Genomic DNA, 18,356 nt, shown 5'->3' with positions numbered 1-18,356 from the left:
CTAATTTGCCTCAACCACCGTTCCCTCCTAACTTCCTGAATCCTCCATCATCCACAACCTCCACCTTTCAACATCTTCATCTTCCTCCCCGAGCACCTTCTCCATCTTCGCGAGCACCTTCTGATTCGGCACCGCCCTACCATTCTCATACTCCTGCACCACCTGCGGCCGCTCATTGATCTGCTTCTCTAGCTTGGCCTGAATCATCTTCTCCAAACACGCCTTCTGAATCGCGTGCCTCACCTACACCGCCACGCGCTCCAGCGCCGCCAGCTCTGCCGCCTTGTCAAGCTTCCTGGCATTCGCGACCGGGCCAGCGGTTTTCCTGTTGGATCCGGCGTCGGATTTCTTCACTGTCTGTACCTCTGTGCCGTTCCGCAGCGCCTGCTTCACGGCCTTGGGGTTCCGCAGGTTCTGCGCCTTGGGCTTCGATTTGTGCAGCACCACTGGTTCCCAGTCCTGGCTTATGGCTCCAGTCGATCGAGTCGACATTGTTGTAACAGAAGTCGAGAATTGAGATTAGAGGAAATGTTGAAAGTTATTAGAGAAATGAGAGGATTGAAGATACGTAATTCATGCCATTATCTCCTTTTGTTCTTTTTCTTGTGGCTTTTTCTTGTTCATTGTCCTTTATAACAGACAAAATAATTCCCAAGATTTAGGTAAATTTGTGATAACCATAACGAATTTGGAAAGGGGCTTTTGGGGTGGTTTCTGGGTAATTTTTGTGGTTTTTTTATTTGGGTGAATGTTCATGGAATTTCTATAGCTTTGTCTATGAAGTTGTTGTTGCTTCAAAATTTGTTTCCAGAATTTTTTTTGTTGTGGTTGATTCATTGCAGATTAGATAAACATGAAGGGTGATTATTGATTAGTGGCAAAATGTTTAATTTTTGAAATTTTAATTAAATTTATTTTTTATTTTGTGGAGTCCTAATGGCATCTAAGTGGCAAAATGTGTCAGGACCACGTCATGAATGAGCGCCACGTATGAAAAATCTGTTTGGAATTAAACGGAATCTGACGGAAGGACCCAATTGTCACAAATTGATCTTTGATGTACCAAAATTGCTCCTTTAAAACAAAGGGGACCAAAATTGCACAAGGGGTATACGTCAGGGACAAAAAGTGCAATTAAGCCAACATTTTAAGTTAGATTTTAATTTCTATGAATTACGGTGTAAAAACACTTTACACTGTCAATTAATTAGATTTCAAGTATATGAGAAAATTCATTTTTTTTATTTAATTTTATCAATTGACGTGACACATGCATTCTTGAAATCTGATTGGTTGACGGTGCATCATCATTTTTCTCTTTAAAATTTTCACTTTTCCCCCAAACTTTTTGCAAATAAGTGCCTTTTAAAATGATGTTACAGCTACATGGAAATCTCCATTATACCCATTTATGGTTTGCATTTTTATTTTAAACGTATTATACCACAGGGTTTCTTTTGGTTGCCCGTGGAGGCACCAAAAAACGAACAAACATATATATGCAACGTCAAAATATATAGTTCGTGGTAATGGTCATTTATGGGATTGCTTTATCTTATAGTGCCTGCATGTGTTCTAATAAGTCGTATAGAAATTTTAATTATTGACGCATATGAGATAATCTAATGTCATATGACAATGTCATTTATGCAGAAGGGGGAGGGGGAATGTTTGATGAGAGACGGAGAAATTTGGGGAGGGGGAGGGGAGGGAGAATGTTTGATGTGGTTGTTAACATGGTGGCGTGATGGGTGGATCATGATGATTCATTGAAACAACGGTGGAGAGAGGGGGTGCGAGTGGGGAGAGGAAATGGAAGAATTGGAGAAAGCTAAAAGAGTACCAAAATTGATAAAAGAAATTTTGCAACAATCCAAAGTGATGTGGAAAGTCTATATGTACTCTTTTTAGCTTATTAGGTCCACCACATGGGCGGTGTGACTGTGAAAAAATAGGTCACATATATAAACATTATTGCATTATTTATTCTTTATTTTAAATAAAAAACATTTGTGATGAATCAAAAGCTATGCGGAAAAATTTTATAGACCATTTGGACCTTTTTTTTTTGTAAGCAATGAATTAAAAATAGATGGCAAAAGGCAGGACAACCCTTACAAAGATAAAGGAACCAGGAAATACATGGAGAAAGAAAGAGAGGGTAAGAAGCAAAAACATGGAACACACAGGAATACAGGGCATTAAACGTAAAAGAAACAGGGGTCCTTCTAATAAAGAGAAACCAGCTCATGTTCTAACCATCCTAACGGTAGAGCCCTCCAAAAGAACAACAAATAGGTGTCTACCTGATGACCCTGTTTTAGTAGTGTTTTTAGGGTCATTTCTTTGCTTATTTTGAGTCTTTTTGTGGAGTCTCATGTAGTGTTTCATGCATTCTCATGCATTTTTATCTTTCTTTGTGTCTTTGCTTTGTTTTAGTAATTTTGTGGTTTTATAGGGACTTTTCTTGCATTATAAGTAACTTTAGGACTTGCATGTGTTCCCTTTGATAATTGAGGCCCCTCTTTGCTAACGAAGCTCTTTGAGCTTCTGGATTTTCCTTGCCTTGTGTTTCAAGTTTTCAGATCAAAAACTGAAGGAGAAGGAAGGTCAAGAGGCTTGGGATTAATGGAGCTTGATGGAGCTTGAAGAGGAGTTAAGAAAGAAGTCAAAAAGCCTTTTCCAGCGAGTACGAGCGCCTAGGCGCTTGAAATGGGCGCCTAGGCGCCAGGCATAATATGGAGAGGATCTGGGGAGAGCGCCTAGGCGCTTATAACCAGCGCCTAGGCGCCAATTTCCTTCCAGAGGCATGTTTTTGGGCTGGAATTGGCGCTCAGGCGCTCTGAATTGGCGCCTGAGCGCCCAGACTCGTTTGTTTTGCCTATAAATTGGTTTTTAGGCATTTCTCTTGGAACCTTTTGTCAAATTCACATATTGTAATAAGGTAGAAGATAGGGTTTTAGTTCTGGAGCTTGAGGAGCTTTCTCTAAGTCTCATGATCCAGGTTTTATCCTTATTTTCTTGTATGGATTTCATAGCCATGCTTGGCTAAACACCTTTTTGCTTTGGGTTCCTTGTAAGACTCTTGATGTTTTAATCTTATTTCCTTTTTCTTCACATGAATCTTCTGAGTAAACCCTTGAATCTCATATCCATGCTTTATGTTTCAAGTTAGATCATGAGCTAGCTTTATGCTTTTCTATAATATAATGGAAATTTGTTATAGATTAGGGACATGATATGGGATTACCTCTTCTATGCTTGCTACTAGGAATAGAGTAGGGGTTGGGGTTTGTTGGCCTGAATTGCATGCTTAGTGCCTTTAGAAAATGTTTAGGTTGTCAAGGAATTGAACCTATCTTTTGACTTTAGAGGATTGTCTATACAAGGCATTGATAGATGATTACTTAGGCTATAACATCAAGGAGAGACTCAGAATTTTTGTGGGAAGAATAGGTTAATTTAAAACTGATTTAGTTAAGCAAGAACCCAAGGCAAGATCACCATTGTTATCACACACTTACATTTCTTAAGTTTGTCACTCAATCACTTGAACAATCAACCCTTAAAACTGAATTTTATTTGCTTTCCAACCGTGAACTCGAATCTTAAACTGAATTGCCACACCAATTCCCTGTGGTTCGATAATTTAAAACCGGGTGAATTCCGTACACTTGCGGATTAACCAACACTACCAAGACTAGATTATGCAGCGAAACCAGCAAAACTGTCTTGCCCAATAGATCACGCAGCTTAACAGCTACAATAAATCTCAATCTGGGTAAAAGTCCACCCCCAACACCACCTTTCCCAGCAAAAACTGAGCACATTATGCCACACTTTTGATGCACAACACTGGTTCTGCTAACCATTCATAAAAAGAGGATTGAAACCCCTTAACCCTTCCTTTGAGCTAGAACCATGCTCGATGTTGGGCAATCTCCACCAAGCCCGAGCCCTCCTGCATCGTCCCTTCAAGAAGACCAACCTACTCCTATCGTTCTAGAGTGTCTAAGCCACCGCAAACCACACAAAGCGAATCAACATGTTTTACTGCGAATTTAAGGAGGGGCAAGAGTGTTGTAGTAGATGGGGTTTGCAATCCCTCGGGAGCACTAAGATCCACCCCAGCCACTTATAGGAATGTAACCAAACATCTGCAACGATCGGGCAAACAACTAACAAGTGATCAATGCTTTCCTCATTTTGGGAGCAAAGCAGGCAACACAATTCCTCCGCTTCTATGATAATTCGCCTCCTGCGGAGATTGACCCTTGTAGGCGAGCGGTCTATGATCCACCCATTGGTCCCCAGACAATTCGAAAGATAGGATCTGTTACCTCATCCAGTGTGCCCTGAAGACTCATGTAGGCTGATTGCACCGTATATATGCCCTCCAGGTTTGCTATCCATGTACATGAGTCCAAGGTACCCTCTACCAGTGGCGCGCTCTCCAAAAGACTACACAAGTCTTCCAAAATTAGATTCTCCCGATTACTCAAATTCCTCCTCCATTTAAAGGCCCAAGTCCAACAGCTTTCGTCTTCGTCCCCAAATTCTTGATAGTTTCAATCTTCTGCAAAGACAAATGAAAGAGTTTTTGGAAACTAACATTTAGAGGGGTCCCACCACACCAAGTGTCCTTCCAAAATCGGGTCGCACAACCATTCTCAACCCTCCGGCGTACACCAACATCAAACCAACAAGTCCCCCCATCATCCTCAAAGCATAATTTAAAGATGTCACACCACCAAATTAAGTCACGCCCAGTAGCATTCATAATATCTTTCGCTACTAGATCACCATAATGGGCCCATAGAACCTTGCTACATAGATCATTGGCCTCATGTATCAATTTCCACCTCCATTTTCCCAAGAGGACTTTGTTGAAAAGTTCTCAATCCTTTACGCCTAGACCACCCTCCACCTTAGGTCTACAAATATGCTCCCATTTTCCCCAACAAATTTTCTTAGCCGACTTTGATCCACCCCACAGGAAGGTCCTGATGATTCTCCTTGCTTCCTTTACTACCCCCCATCCCTCGAGACTCGGAAGAAAAAGAGGAAAAGGAGTGGGAGCACGGTAAGAACACTACTTATGAGGCACAGTCTCCCACCTATAGAGAGCATTTTATGCTTCCACAAAGATAGTTTCCTCCGCATCTTAGTCAACACCGGTTGCCATAGCACAAAACGCCTAGGGTTGCCCCCAAATCGGGATTCCCAGATAAACAAAAGGGAGATTGGTCAATTTACAATTCAGTATAGACGCATACATCCAAAGATTTGCACTAGAGACACAAATACTAACAACACAACTCTTCAAGAAATTGACCTTTAAACCCGAAGCCATTTCAAAGCATCTCAGCATGCATTTCCAAGTCAGGACATTTTGTACGGATGCTTCCCCCATGAGTAATGTGTCATCTACAAAATGAGTACCGCTACTTCGACCCCATTTGTTTTCCCCATATTAAAGCCTGAAAGTCTCCCCAACTCAAGTTTCCTCTTGACAAGCCAAGATAAACCCTCAACCACAATAAGAAAATGGAAAGGAGCTGAGGGGTCTCCTTAGCGAACCCCCCTCTCCATTCTAAATTCCTCCCTCGGACTCCCATTCATTAACATAGACACTGAAGCTGTAGATAAGCACTTGCCCACCCATCTGATCCATCTCTCGCCAAAGTTAATCCTCATCATCATATATCTCAAGAAACTCTAGTCTACCGTATCATAATCTTTTTCAAAGTCAACCTTGAGTAGTACCATTGGTTTTCTCTCGCATTTGGCCGCATAGACAACCTCATTAGCCACCACCACCCCATCCAACAAGCTTCAACCACCCAAGAAAGCAGATTTTTTATCATCTATCACCTTTGGTAGGATCCCTTTGAGACGCTTAGCTAAGATCTTAGTCACGATCTTATATAAGCATCCGATAAGAGATGTAGGTCAGAACTCATGAAGCCTCTAGGGGAAGACACTTTTGGAATCAACACCAAAAACGAAGCATTGCCTCCTCGTGGCCACGATCCTGCCGCCCAGAATCCCTCCAAAGCACGCATGATATCCAATTTCAACACCTCTCATAAGGCTTTTATGAATTTGAAATTAAACCCATATGGACCCAGACTTTTGTTGTTATCACAATCCCGCACAACTTCTTTTATTTCCTCCAAGGTGACCCAAGAGCAAAGAAAGCAGTTATCCTCCCCTGATATCATATTGAAGGCCACTCCGTCAAGCGTCGGTTTATTACTACCGCCATGACAATAAAACTTCTCCTCAAAGAACGTTCTGGCTGCCTCTTTTAATCTACTCACGTCATCAACCCAACTACCATCCATAATCAAGCCTACTAAAGAACCTGATTTCCTCTTCCAGTTAAAAATGGAGTGAAAGTATTTAGAGTTCATATCCCCTTCTTTAACCCACCTCATTCTAGATTTTTATAAAGAATAGACTCATTTAGCTTTGAGATGCGCCACAATTCTACTTGAACTTCCTCCTCTCCTTGTTTTCCCCCTCAGGTAGCCTTACATTCTCAGCTATTATATATAGTTCATTCATCCTCCTCCAAATCCCTTTTAGAATAACATTCACATCTCCAAATACTTCAAATTCCACTTCTTCAGCTCTGATCTCAACAACTTTAACCGAATGAAGGACCAAGTATCCTCCACAAATTTTTTGAAAGAAGGATTCTGAAACCAACAGTTTAAAACCCTGAATGGCTTTGGGCCCCAATCCTGCACTACATCCCTAAGGAGTAGGGGCTATGATCAAAGAAGTTCTGATCCATCACCAACTGAGAATAGTTGGGACAAAGTAAAGCCCAATCATGCGACACAAGAAATCTATCCAATCGGCTTATGGATTGACCATTTGGCCTAAACCAAGTGAATTTTCGGTCACCCAACGGAATTTCCATGACTTCCATGTGGTCGATAAACAGGTTAAACTCAGCCATCTCAGTTCCTCCTTGAAAAGTCACAGCCACCCCTCTCCTCTCCTCCACATGACAGACAACATTAAAATCGCCACCGATACACCAAATTGTCATAGTTGACTCACGGCACCAAGTCACTAGTTCCATCCACAACCTGCATTTCTCCTCGAGGCCACAAGGAGAATAGACATTGATAATTGTACATGCCAAAGAATGCACTCCCCACGTCCCAACAAGACCCAAGAAGCCATCCCCCATAAAGTAGTCTTGTAGAATAAATAAACATTTGCGCCAGATGCAAAGAAACCCCCCGCCCTATTGACCGTGGGGTTCACTTTCCAATCAAAATAACCATCACCCCAAATCAAACCGCATAACCCGGAAGTAACGAATTGCAACTTTGTCTTCTGGATTAGAATCATTGCCACTTGTTCCTTTGTTACCAAATTCTAAATGGCCCTCCATTTGACCCTATTGGCCACCCCTCTAGCATTTAGGCTCAGAATCTTCATAAATAAACCTCATTTAACCCACTAGCAGAACTATTCATTGTCTCTAACTATCCAAACCTATCCCTTTTCTCCATAGCTATAAGCTTCTGAATCATCTCATCCTCATCCCCCACAAAAGAAACTCTCAATTCTTTATACAAACCCCACAAATTCCTAGCCTCCACACCTAAATTTTGGACCCAAAAACGTCTGTTGCAGTTTTCCATATCAAAATCAGTGACTGAATCACACAGTGAAAGTAAAGTTTGATGAACCTCGCGTCGTTCCGATGTTGTTGATGGTTCTCTGTTTGAAGAATGACTCCCACGCCTTTCTCCTTGAGCACAAGGACGCCAGGAGATTTTTCACACCATCACCGCCCCTCCTTCTCTGTTCTCCGACAACACAGATGAATCAACACCATGGGTACCGGTTGAGCTTCCACTTTGGCAACCCAATGTTTTTTCTACTACTATTACGATTTTTTCAGCAGTTTGTGATACCACCTCAAGGATGTAGAACGTATTTCACCCTACAATTAATCTCCTCATGAATTAGACCATATATGTCCTCATGAACCTATTAACAATACAAAAATTGGAGCTGTCTATTGGTGGTTATTAGTATCAACCGTCGTTAAGTTAAACTTTACAATCAGTTAGAACGTGCGACACTATGGAAAACGTATTTTGTGGTATTTTTTTGTGACTGACATCGGTTATAACCGCCGGTAAATTGATAAGAGAAATTAAATTCATTTTATGACTGGCGTCGGTTTTAACCAATGTTGAATATCAATTTTTAATAAAATATATTAACGACAGTCTTAACTAACGCCAAAGCACATATAAACTCATCCTCCACTCATATTCACTCACATTCATTCTTCTCTCTACGCTTGCTCTCCTCCAACGCACCCTCCTTCATCGCATCCTCTGTCACCAACGCAGACACAGGTGCCCTCCTCTTCTGGATCTCTGTTGAACTCGCCGCTCTCCTCTCCTCAACCACTGCACCCTCTTCTTTTGGATCTAATTTGATCTCGTCACTTCAAGAAATTTCAGATGCTCTAAGTAAGGTTACTCTTTTTGTTGAGATTCAAAATCTCTAATGCATATTTGTGCTAATTTTCTTGTACGTGTAAATACAAACTATTCGCTTCTTTCTATCAAAAGATGTTGGTCATCTAATTAAATACAGCTAAGTTATACATAATTCAAAAGCACTTAATTTCCATAAAAATATGATATATAAAACTTAGTTTTGGAGTGAAAATTAGTGGACCAAAAATATAAATAAAACGTAAAAAAAATTAAGTAGACTAGCGGTGGTTGTAACCAGCATTAGAAAATAGATTTGAATAGTGAAATTGACGCTAGTCCATTACTAAAACAGTCAATTCAAAAATACTGATTTTGCGACAGTTGGAACCGAGGCTAATCCATTATCAAAATGACCAATTCAAAAATATTGGTGTGGTGTCGGTTTGAACTGACGCTAGTGCTTTGGACGCATCTAGCGGTGATGGCCTTTTCTTCAGTTGTCCATTTAACAACGGTCTGAATTTTTGTAGTGTAAATTTAGGATATTTAAAAGCTTCCAGAACTTATCATTTGTATTCTTTACCAAATTTGCCGAGAAGAGTCGCTTTGAATTATAGTATCTTTTTAACTTAAAATTGTTGACACTAAATTGTAACCCACACACATGTTTTTTTTTGTTACATCGGAAAATAAACAACAAAGAAAAGAAAACTACAAGGCTAACAAATCCCTAGCCAAGATGGGATCCACCTCCATAGGTGGAGTATCCAAACGAAGCAACGCACACTGGCGAGTAGCCCCTAATCCGGCAAGACAATTCGCAACATCATTTGCACTTCTCGGAATGTGCAAGAGCTGGACCTCCCAATCTTGCTGCTACAAACTTCTAACCTCAACAAACTCAGCAGCGAGCTCATGAAAATCTATCTGATCCCCTTGCAGCGTATCAATAATTTCCAAGCAGTCAATTTCACACATAACAACCTGCATGCCACTCTCCCAAACTAACTGGAGTCCATATCTAAGAGCTAACAGTTCTGCCATGAAATTATCACCACCACTAGCACCAGCCATGAATCTTGTAACCCAGTTGCCCGAGGAGTTCCTCACCACCCCGCCATAGCCCAGCGTCGACGATCCTCATGAAAGGAGCCATCTGTGTTCAGCTTAACGGTGCCAAGCGGAGGGAGCTTCCATCGCACCGGTCTAGGATCCGAGTCTAAATTCCATGTCCTTAGCCAACGAGCATAGTCCTTGCTGTCTTGGTTAATCCACTGAATCAACCCCTCAATAGACCAATCATCATCTCCCAAAACCATAATATTTCGCCACCGCCAAACACCCCAAACAGCTGCAATGAACAGATACGAATGCTGACATTGAACTTGGGAGCGCACGCAATCCTTCACTGATCCTGCTGCAAAGCCTGGCCAACCAAGCACATCCAAACGTGTCCAAACCTCTCGGGAAAAAGGACAATCTCGCAGGCAATGAAGGATGTCCTCCCACGAATGAGAACATCGAGGACAACACAGAGAATTTGCCAAGTGACAGCGATAACGATGGCCATTTACCTGAAGGCTGTCCTCCCACACACATGTTTGAGTATGTATGAATATATGATTTTGGCTTAAATAAGATTTTCGTCCCTAACCTTTCCATAATACCTGGTTTTCGTCCCTCGCCGGAGCAAAGGTGGGGTTTAGTCCCTAACCTTTGCCAAAACGTTTGGTTTTCGTCCCTCCGGAGCTCTGGGTCAACGCCGGAGCTCCGGTGGCCCATGTGGCAATGCCACATAGGATTAGTCAGGCCACGTGTTATTATTATTATTATTGTTAAATTTTGGATCTCATTCTCATGTATAAAATTGAATTTGGTTTTAGTCCCTGGAATAGTAATCATGATTTGGCATGCATCCTTACATAGAATATTGATCTGTGTTTTGGTCCCTTATTGGACATTAAAAGACTACTTAGGAAGAAAAAACGTGTTAAAGTATGACAATTGCTAAGGCCACAACATAATTTCATGCATAAGTCAAAATATTCTTACAAAATGATAGTGGTCCATCCACAAAGACATAAATTGCACAAGTGGCTTAACTTGGCTACATCAATAAAAATAGTGGTCCATCCACATTAGCACGCACAGGAGCAAGCTGGAATGTGACAAATCCTCAAGAACCAGCACAGGAGCAAGCTGGAAACCAGGCACCAACAACAGCTCCAACCCCTCCAGTAAGTTTTCACCATTGACTTATGCATGAAATTATGTTGTGGCATTTGCAATTGTCATACTTTAACACGTTTTTTCTTCCTAAGTAGCCTTTTAATGTCCAATAGGGGACCAAAACACAGATCAATATTCTATGTAAGGATGCATGCCAAATCATGATTACTATTCCAGGGACTAAAACCAAATTCAATTTTATACATGAGGATGAGATCCAAAATTTAACAATAATAATAATAATAACACGTGGCCTGACTAATCCTATGTGGCATTGCCACATGGGCCACCGGAGCTCCGGCGTTGACCCAGAGCTCCGGAGGGACGAAAACCAAACGTTTTGGCAAAGGTTAGGGACTAAACCCCACCTTTGCTCCGGCGAGGGACGAAAACCAGGTATTATGGAAAGGTTAGGAACGAAAAACTTATTTAAGCCTATGATTTTCATTTTACCAATAAATATGTATCATTGAGTTTCCTAAAAAAAGTAGTTATGGGTAAAATACCACAGTACCATGTTTGTACCCGAATGATAGCTCAAATGGTAAGAGCTTTGGACATAAGGGTTGGGTGAGATGAAGGGTCCAAGATTCGAACCCTGAGGAGACTAATTTACTAATATTACTAGCAATTAACATTTGCCTATAAAAAAACTCACACTGCCATGTTTAAATCTAGTTATTATCATTTCTATTGATAAATATTAATTTATATTCACAAATACTTTTCTTGAATGCTAATGATATGTGGACATCTAAGTTTGGAGTGACATTTGACGGTTTTATTTAACCGTTATAATATTTACAACGGTAAAAACGGTTAGTAAAGCGTATGTATATTGAATGTTGTACAAAATTAGATGTTGTCCCCGAAGGTTAGCTCAAGTGGTAAGAGCTAGGGGACATGAGGGTTGGGGAGGGGAAGGTCCAGGGTTCGAATCCTGAAAGGGATATTTGAAGGGATTTTCTAACTTACTAACAACTAACCACTAACATTTGCCTATAAAAAAAAAAACAAAATTAGATGTTAAACATTTCCAAATTTTGTAATATGTCTTCTTGCCTTTATTTTCATATCTAGTCACTATCTTGGTAGACCACCATTGCATTTGCAATCCTTAATTTCTGGTCAGTATCAAGCAAAACACACTAACTAATCTTTTTAATTTATACATGTGTTAGTTAGCTTGGTGTGTACACGTAATTAAGAAAATCATATGTTCTTTAATTTTAATGGGGACTGCGTTAAGAGATCAAACATATTATAATTAGTAGGCTTAATAGCATGTTTTGTCTCTAATTTTAATGGGGACTGTGTTAAGAGATCAAACATATTGCAATCCTTATTACGATATGACAGTTCTGATTTTTTAAGGAATTTATTAGCTTACAACATCCCTCACGTTTACTAACGGTTGCAGTTTTGGTTTTCCGTCAACTTTCATCCAATATTTAACCGTTTGTAATTAAAAAATCAATTTAAAAAAAGTTTGAAGAACAGTTTTATGTTTTCTGATTAACAATTTTATAGTTTATGATTTTTTTATGTGATTTTTTGATTAAAAAACCATTAAATATTAGATGGAAGTTAGTAAAAAACCAAAACTGCAATAATTAGTAAACGTGAAAGACATTGTAGGCTAATAAATTCTCCGAGGGATCAGAACTGCTAAATCGTGATAAGTGAAAGACCAAATGTATTAGTAAGCCTGATTGTTATTGTTTATTGCTCATTGAAAATTCACAATTCATGGTTGGGTAAGAGTTTTCTCTGCTTGGGCTTTCATTGGATTTTTATTTTGATGGGCTTTATAGGTACAATTGTTTTTGTTATTTTGCGCTCCTAGTTATTACAAAATTATATTCTCCTTTGCTTTAAAAAAAGGCAAATTCTGTGGTACCCTGAAATTCTTTTGGGTCCGGTAACCCGACTAGATGAAATTGTGAAATTGAAGGGCAGAAAAAGAGAGAAGATTAAACCTTTTAACTTTTGTTCGAATCTTAGACGTCATGTCGGTTGTTGCAGCTCTTTTTAAGTCAGAATCTAGTGGCGGAAGTGGAAATGTATGCGATGTAAGAAAAAGAGAGTTATTGACCACAATAAGGGTGACATATGGAAATTGGTGTTTGGCGAACGACAAGATAATGATATAATCTACTAAAATACCCATGAATAATGGTGCTAGAGGCTTTTAGAAGTTAAAAAATGGGAGATAAAGAGGTTTTACATCATTTAAGGTATCATACCCTCATTTAAATTAAGGTACCACACCAAGCACCTTAAAAAAATCATATGGAATAAAATCAACAAATTAATCCTACTTTTCTCAATAAGCATAACAAATTGAAGTAAAACATACAATGCAGGAAATGCTCAACTTGATTAAATATCTGCTGCGGAGTCCGATTGGGTTGGAAACAATATGTCACGCCAAAGAGAAACTGAAATAGGAACAGAGTTACAACATAAGAATATTATGTACGTAAATAATTATTATTAGAGTGGAAAGAAATCACGATTTTTGTTCTTTTTTTACGTTAGAATCATTAAGCAATCAAATTAGACGAGAGAAACTTCATTAGTACATGAAGATAATTCTCAATCCAAATAAAGCAGAAACTTGAGAGAGCAAAATTGGCAAGATAGTCTGCCACCGTATTACTCGTGCGACAAACATGAACTACAGAAACACTGGGAAGCCCAAACACACTCAGACGCTAAATAAGAGAAATTGCTATTAAAAGACCTCACGCATTGCAAACAATTAGGTTATTTATCTCTACAATCACCTTTTGAAAACCCAAATCAACGCCAATCGGAGGGCCCACCTCAAAGCTAGAGGCTCACCAGAACCGAAAATGACTATTATTAGAAATTAGAAGAGTTATACTCAACCACAAAATCTAAATCAAGAGTTATAAAGACTATTTATACTCTATCTCTAGTCAGTGTGTGTTTGGTTGTGAGTCTCGAACGTGGATCTGAAGCTGAAAATCGGATCTGAGGCTGTAACGTGGATCATTGATGTAAAATTGATGTTTGGCTACTCGCGTCTGAGAACCGGATCAAGGAGGGAACGTGGATCTGGCTGAAGCATCCTATACCAGCTTCTCCATCCATCAAACGTGAATCTCTGAAACCATGGCAATACCAAATCTTAAACTTTTGAAACCTATCTCTTTGTGCCCCTTTTCCCTTCATCCACTGTCATGGTTAGATTTTTCCACTGCCAATCGATCCTCTGAAGAAGGGCTTGCAATTCCATGCCAATCGAAGAAGAACGTGGTTAGATTGTTCTCTCTGTTTTTGGTGGCTGTAATCAAGGGAAAGGAAAACAAAGTTGCAATGTGGGAATAATAAATTTCTCACCGATGTGGGACTAACAAAAATAAAAAATCATATTTGACATGGACATGGTTGAAGGGGTATGCTGGTATCGCACATTGGGGAGCTTTGTTGCAAATTCAAGCTGTTTCTCACTAGCATCCGTGGCTATGACATTCTGGTATAGTTCAGCTAACTGAAAATACCAATTACTTTTGGTCAGAGAATAAGCAATCCTGAAAATTGACAAATTAAGAAGCACTCCTTATACCACTATAGAAGCGAGCATACACATGTAAATTCAATGTTACAATTCATAACTTGACTCAAATTGATGATATCACCGACATGTAAATTCACATGTAAATTCATAACTTCACTGCCATATATATTAATGATATCACCGACTTGTTTCTTATAAACTATGTAAAAAAGCATAATATTTATTGCACATACAGTAGAATATTTATTATATAGCACTTCATCGGATTGAAAAAAAAAAGCAGGTCATTAGATCAGAGTAGTTACTGCACACAGGAGAATATAAATGAACTCTAAATTTCTACCAACCTTATTATTAAGTTCAACTACACTTACCAACCAAAATTTACTGGATTTCCTTACTTCCTTCATTTGTTCTTTTTTGAAGCTTATTTTTGCTGTGAAGTTTTCTGTTGGTGTGGCTGAATCCCGCTGCTAGTGTGTGCCATGTAAGTTCTTACTTCTTCTCATATTTCCATTCCGATTTCATTTGCTGTTTAAGTCACATGCTACTGATATGTCTTATTTTAATTTCTTAGTTCTATAAAAAAATTTGTTAGTTGAACGAATGGCTGGTCCCAAAATTTTGCTAGTCCTCAAAGCTTTATTTGATGGTCCCCATATTATGTTTAAACATGTTAAAAAAGTGTGATTTTTGAACATTTTGTTGCATTCTTGTCTATCAAACAAATATTCTAGGCAAAACAAAATACAACATATGTAAAAGAATATAATATATACAACGTAATAATCTTTCTCTATATATTCTTTTTATTTTCCCTTTCTTGCTGGTAGAGGAGAAAAGGTTTTTCTAGATCTCTTTAAAAATGACAATAGTAGCTTGAGATTTTTATAAAGATTCTATGTGCAGTTTATGATATTTGTAATGTCCTATGTATATAGTAACATGAGTACTTCTAAAATACCAAAAGCTTCTTGGGACGTTCAAGTGACTGGATATTTCGTACAAGCATGCTTGGTTCAAGTTGCTAATGGAGAACGCCAAGGTACCAGCTTTACTAAGAAGGGGTGGATAGGAATTGAAAAGCAATTTAATGAGTTAAGTGGAAGGAAATATAACAAGGATAAGTAGAAAAATAAGTATGATAATTTGAGAAGGGAATGGCGAACATGGTATAAAGTATGTGGCAAAGAAATTGGCGTAGGATGGGATCATGTGAAACACAACTTTGATGCACCAGATGAGTGGTGGGAGAAGAAGATCATGGTATGTAATGATGGTATTTGTGAAAATTGCAAGTCTGAAATTTATATTTAGTGTTTTCCTGTTATAACTAGACTATTGGAACATGCAGGAAAACCCCAATTATGAAAAACTTAGGGAGAAGGGACTTCCATTTGCTCATGACTTGACTATACTTTACAAAGATGTTGTGGCAACTGGCGAGCATGCATGGGCACCCTCATCAGGGGTAATGCCTAATGGGGTTCAAGATGCTAGTGATGGATACCGCCCATCCTTAGAAAATCTTTGCCCTAGTAGAGAGGAAGGCTCAGCTGATAGTGAAGATGATAGTGTTGGAGCAACAGATGGTTTAGCTGGTATTAATTTAAATAGTTCACAAGGAAATGTGAGTCAAGGAGTTGAGAGTCAAAGGACTGGAGAGAAGAGAAAGAGAATTACTCAATCTGAACAGATAAAGAACAAAAAAAACTCAACTGCCTCCTCAAGGATAGCAGATGCTGTTAGTGTGATTGCGGAAACATGCAAGTCACGCAATGATGCAGTGGACAATTCATCCATTGGTGAAGTGATGGCTGAGCTTCAGACCATTGAAGAAGTTTCAAATGATATTGAGTTGCATACCAAATGTTGCCTACTAATGATGCACAAGCCAGCTAGGGATATGTTTGTTGCAATGCGAGGTTTAGAAGAGAAAAGGTTGCATTGGCTTAAGGTTGCGGCAAATAAGCCCTAGCCATTATGACTATGTAGGACTAGTTATAAACTATCTTAATTGTGTACTCTCTTTATTGTGAACTAGCTAGTTGTGTCTTTCTTGTGTACTCCATTTACCTTGAACTAGTTATGACTTTGTTGTGTACTCTCATTATTGTGACCAAATATGATTTTGTTATGTATTGTTTTTTATTGTGGATCAATTATTACTTATCACTAGTTATTACTTTTTATTGTGGCTTCAAGATCATCAACAACCCACCGCTTTTGCCTATGATGCTCAAAGTTCTTCAAAATATCAGTATTTAAGAAAAAAGTGGTGGGTGAGTTAGCTTGTAAACGTGGAGTTAATGTAATTCTTATTTTCAGGTAAATATTACTTGGTAGATGCTGGGTACCCAACATCAAAGGGCTACCTTGGACCCTATAGATGTGAACGCTATCATCTTCCTGATTTTAGGCGTCAATCTGGATTTTCGAATCACAATGAGGTATTCAACTATTATCACTCAAGCTTAAGGTGCACAATAGAAAGAACATTTGGTGTTTGGAAGAATAGGTTTGCAATTTTGCGGAAGATGCCTAAATACAAAATTGAAACACAAGTTCAACTAGTTTGTGCAACCATGGCTATACACAACTTTATTAGGAGGCACGCTGATATGGATATTGACTTCAATCGCTATGAAGATGAGAACATAATTGTTGGCACAGATGATCATAATCAACTTGGTGATGTTAACTCGGAGTCCTCATCGGTTTTAAGCATATCTTCCTCACCAGAGATGGATCATGTTCGAGACATCATTAGAAATCAAATTGTAATGTCCAACAACATTAACTAGGATCATAGTTATTTTTCAAGTTGTAATGGCACTATAATTTATATTTCTTAATGTACTTTTTAGTGACTACTTTATATTTGCTTGTATGTTAATTTGATTATTACTATCGTCCATTTCATGTCATTTGAAAGTTTTTAGTAGTATGCATTCAAATATTATTATTAATTTAATGAAATAAAATTTTATAGCATTCATATATGATAATTAAGTTATTGAATTTAAATTTTAAATTAATTCATACTAATATAAAGTTCAAAAAAATGGTGCAAGCCTTATATAATGATTTAAGTATTCATACCCCTTTTAGTCATTACACACTCAAAAGCAATTCTAATCAAAGATATCCAAACAAAATTTTCTTACTAAAATTACGTTCTTGTAACTATATCCAAACATAAATCACGTCACTCAAACTCACGTTTACCGGATCCAATTCTGCCAGATCCACTTCTGACCAGATCCAATTCTGCTAACGCTCATCCAAACACACACTCAATGTGAGATTTTTAACACACCCTGTCACGTCCCGGATTTAACAAACTGAAACGTGGGATCAACAACAACGGGTGACCCAAATATGAGAGGTCTCTAAAACAAACAACAAATGAATCTATGATAGACTTTGATACCATATTAGAAATTGGGAGACCTATCCTCAACTACAAAAGCTAGCTCAAGAGCTGAGGTTTTTCACTACCCTTATAAAGACTATCTATGCAACTAGGCTCTATCTCTAGCCAATGTGAGAATTTTAACAAGGACCCTCCATGAGTCATAGCTATCGAGGTCAACACCTTGAAACGGTGGTTTCTGGCCATGAAACCAAAGCCCACAACTTGCTGCGTAGGGGATGCAGGATCAAAATTGTTTCTTAAAACTTTTTAAAAATTGAAAAACTAAGGGTCTGTTTAATTAAAGTTTTTAAAACAGTTTTCAAAAGAAGAAAACAATTTGAAGGACATGTTTTCCGACATTTAACAAACTGATATTTGAAAACTAAAAACAGAAACTAAAAACATCTTTTAGCTGGTTTGTTTTTTAGTTTTAAAAACTGAAAATGAGAACTGTTTTCGAAAATAGTTTTTGAAAACAGGTCGTATCAAACAAGTTTCCAGTTTTAAAAACTGAAAACAGTTTTGAAATAATTTTGAAAACTGCAAACTAACAGGCTCTATAACTGTGGTTAAACATGCCCTAACTCTCTTAACATAGTTTTTTTCATCCACAAAACTCAAATCTAATGTTCAATGGAAATGAGGCATATATCACCAACCAACCCCGGCCCGTGGCAAA

General features: G+C 38.6%; 1 protein-coding gene and 1 pseudogene across 1 annotated transcript; one reads left to right on the top strand and one right to left on the bottom strand.

The window, feature by feature from the left end:
* Positions 1-25: 25 nt before the first annotated feature.
* Positions 26-492, bottom strand: LOC130732086 (multiprotein-bridging factor 1c-like; annotated as a pseudogene).
* A 13,595-nt stretch (positions 493-14,087) lies between these two features.
* On the top strand, positions 14,088-16,371 carry LOC130732085 (uncharacterized). The gene is made up of 4 exons (XM_057584207.1): positions 14,088-14,217; positions 14,686-14,746; positions 15,201-15,525; positions 15,614-16,371. Exons 3-4 carry the CDS (start codon positions 15,523-15,525, stop codon positions 16,235-16,237), a joined length of 627 nt encoding a protein of 208 aa, XP_057440190.1. The 5' UTR covers positions 14,088-14,217; positions 14,686-14,746; positions 15,201-15,522; the 3' UTR covers positions 16,238-16,371.
* The last annotated feature ends 1,985 nt before the right edge of the window (positions 16,372-18,356 follow it).

Source organism: Lotus japonicus, chromosome 1, assembly GCF_012489685.1.
Source record: "Lotus japonicus ecotype B-129 chromosome 1, LjGifu_v1.2".
NCBI lineage: Eukaryota > Viridiplantae > Streptophyta > Magnoliopsida > Fabales > Fabaceae > Lotus > Lotus japonicus.
The sequence above is the reverse complement of the archived record's forward strand: the minus strand, read 5'-3'. Positions and strand labels throughout refer to the sequence as shown.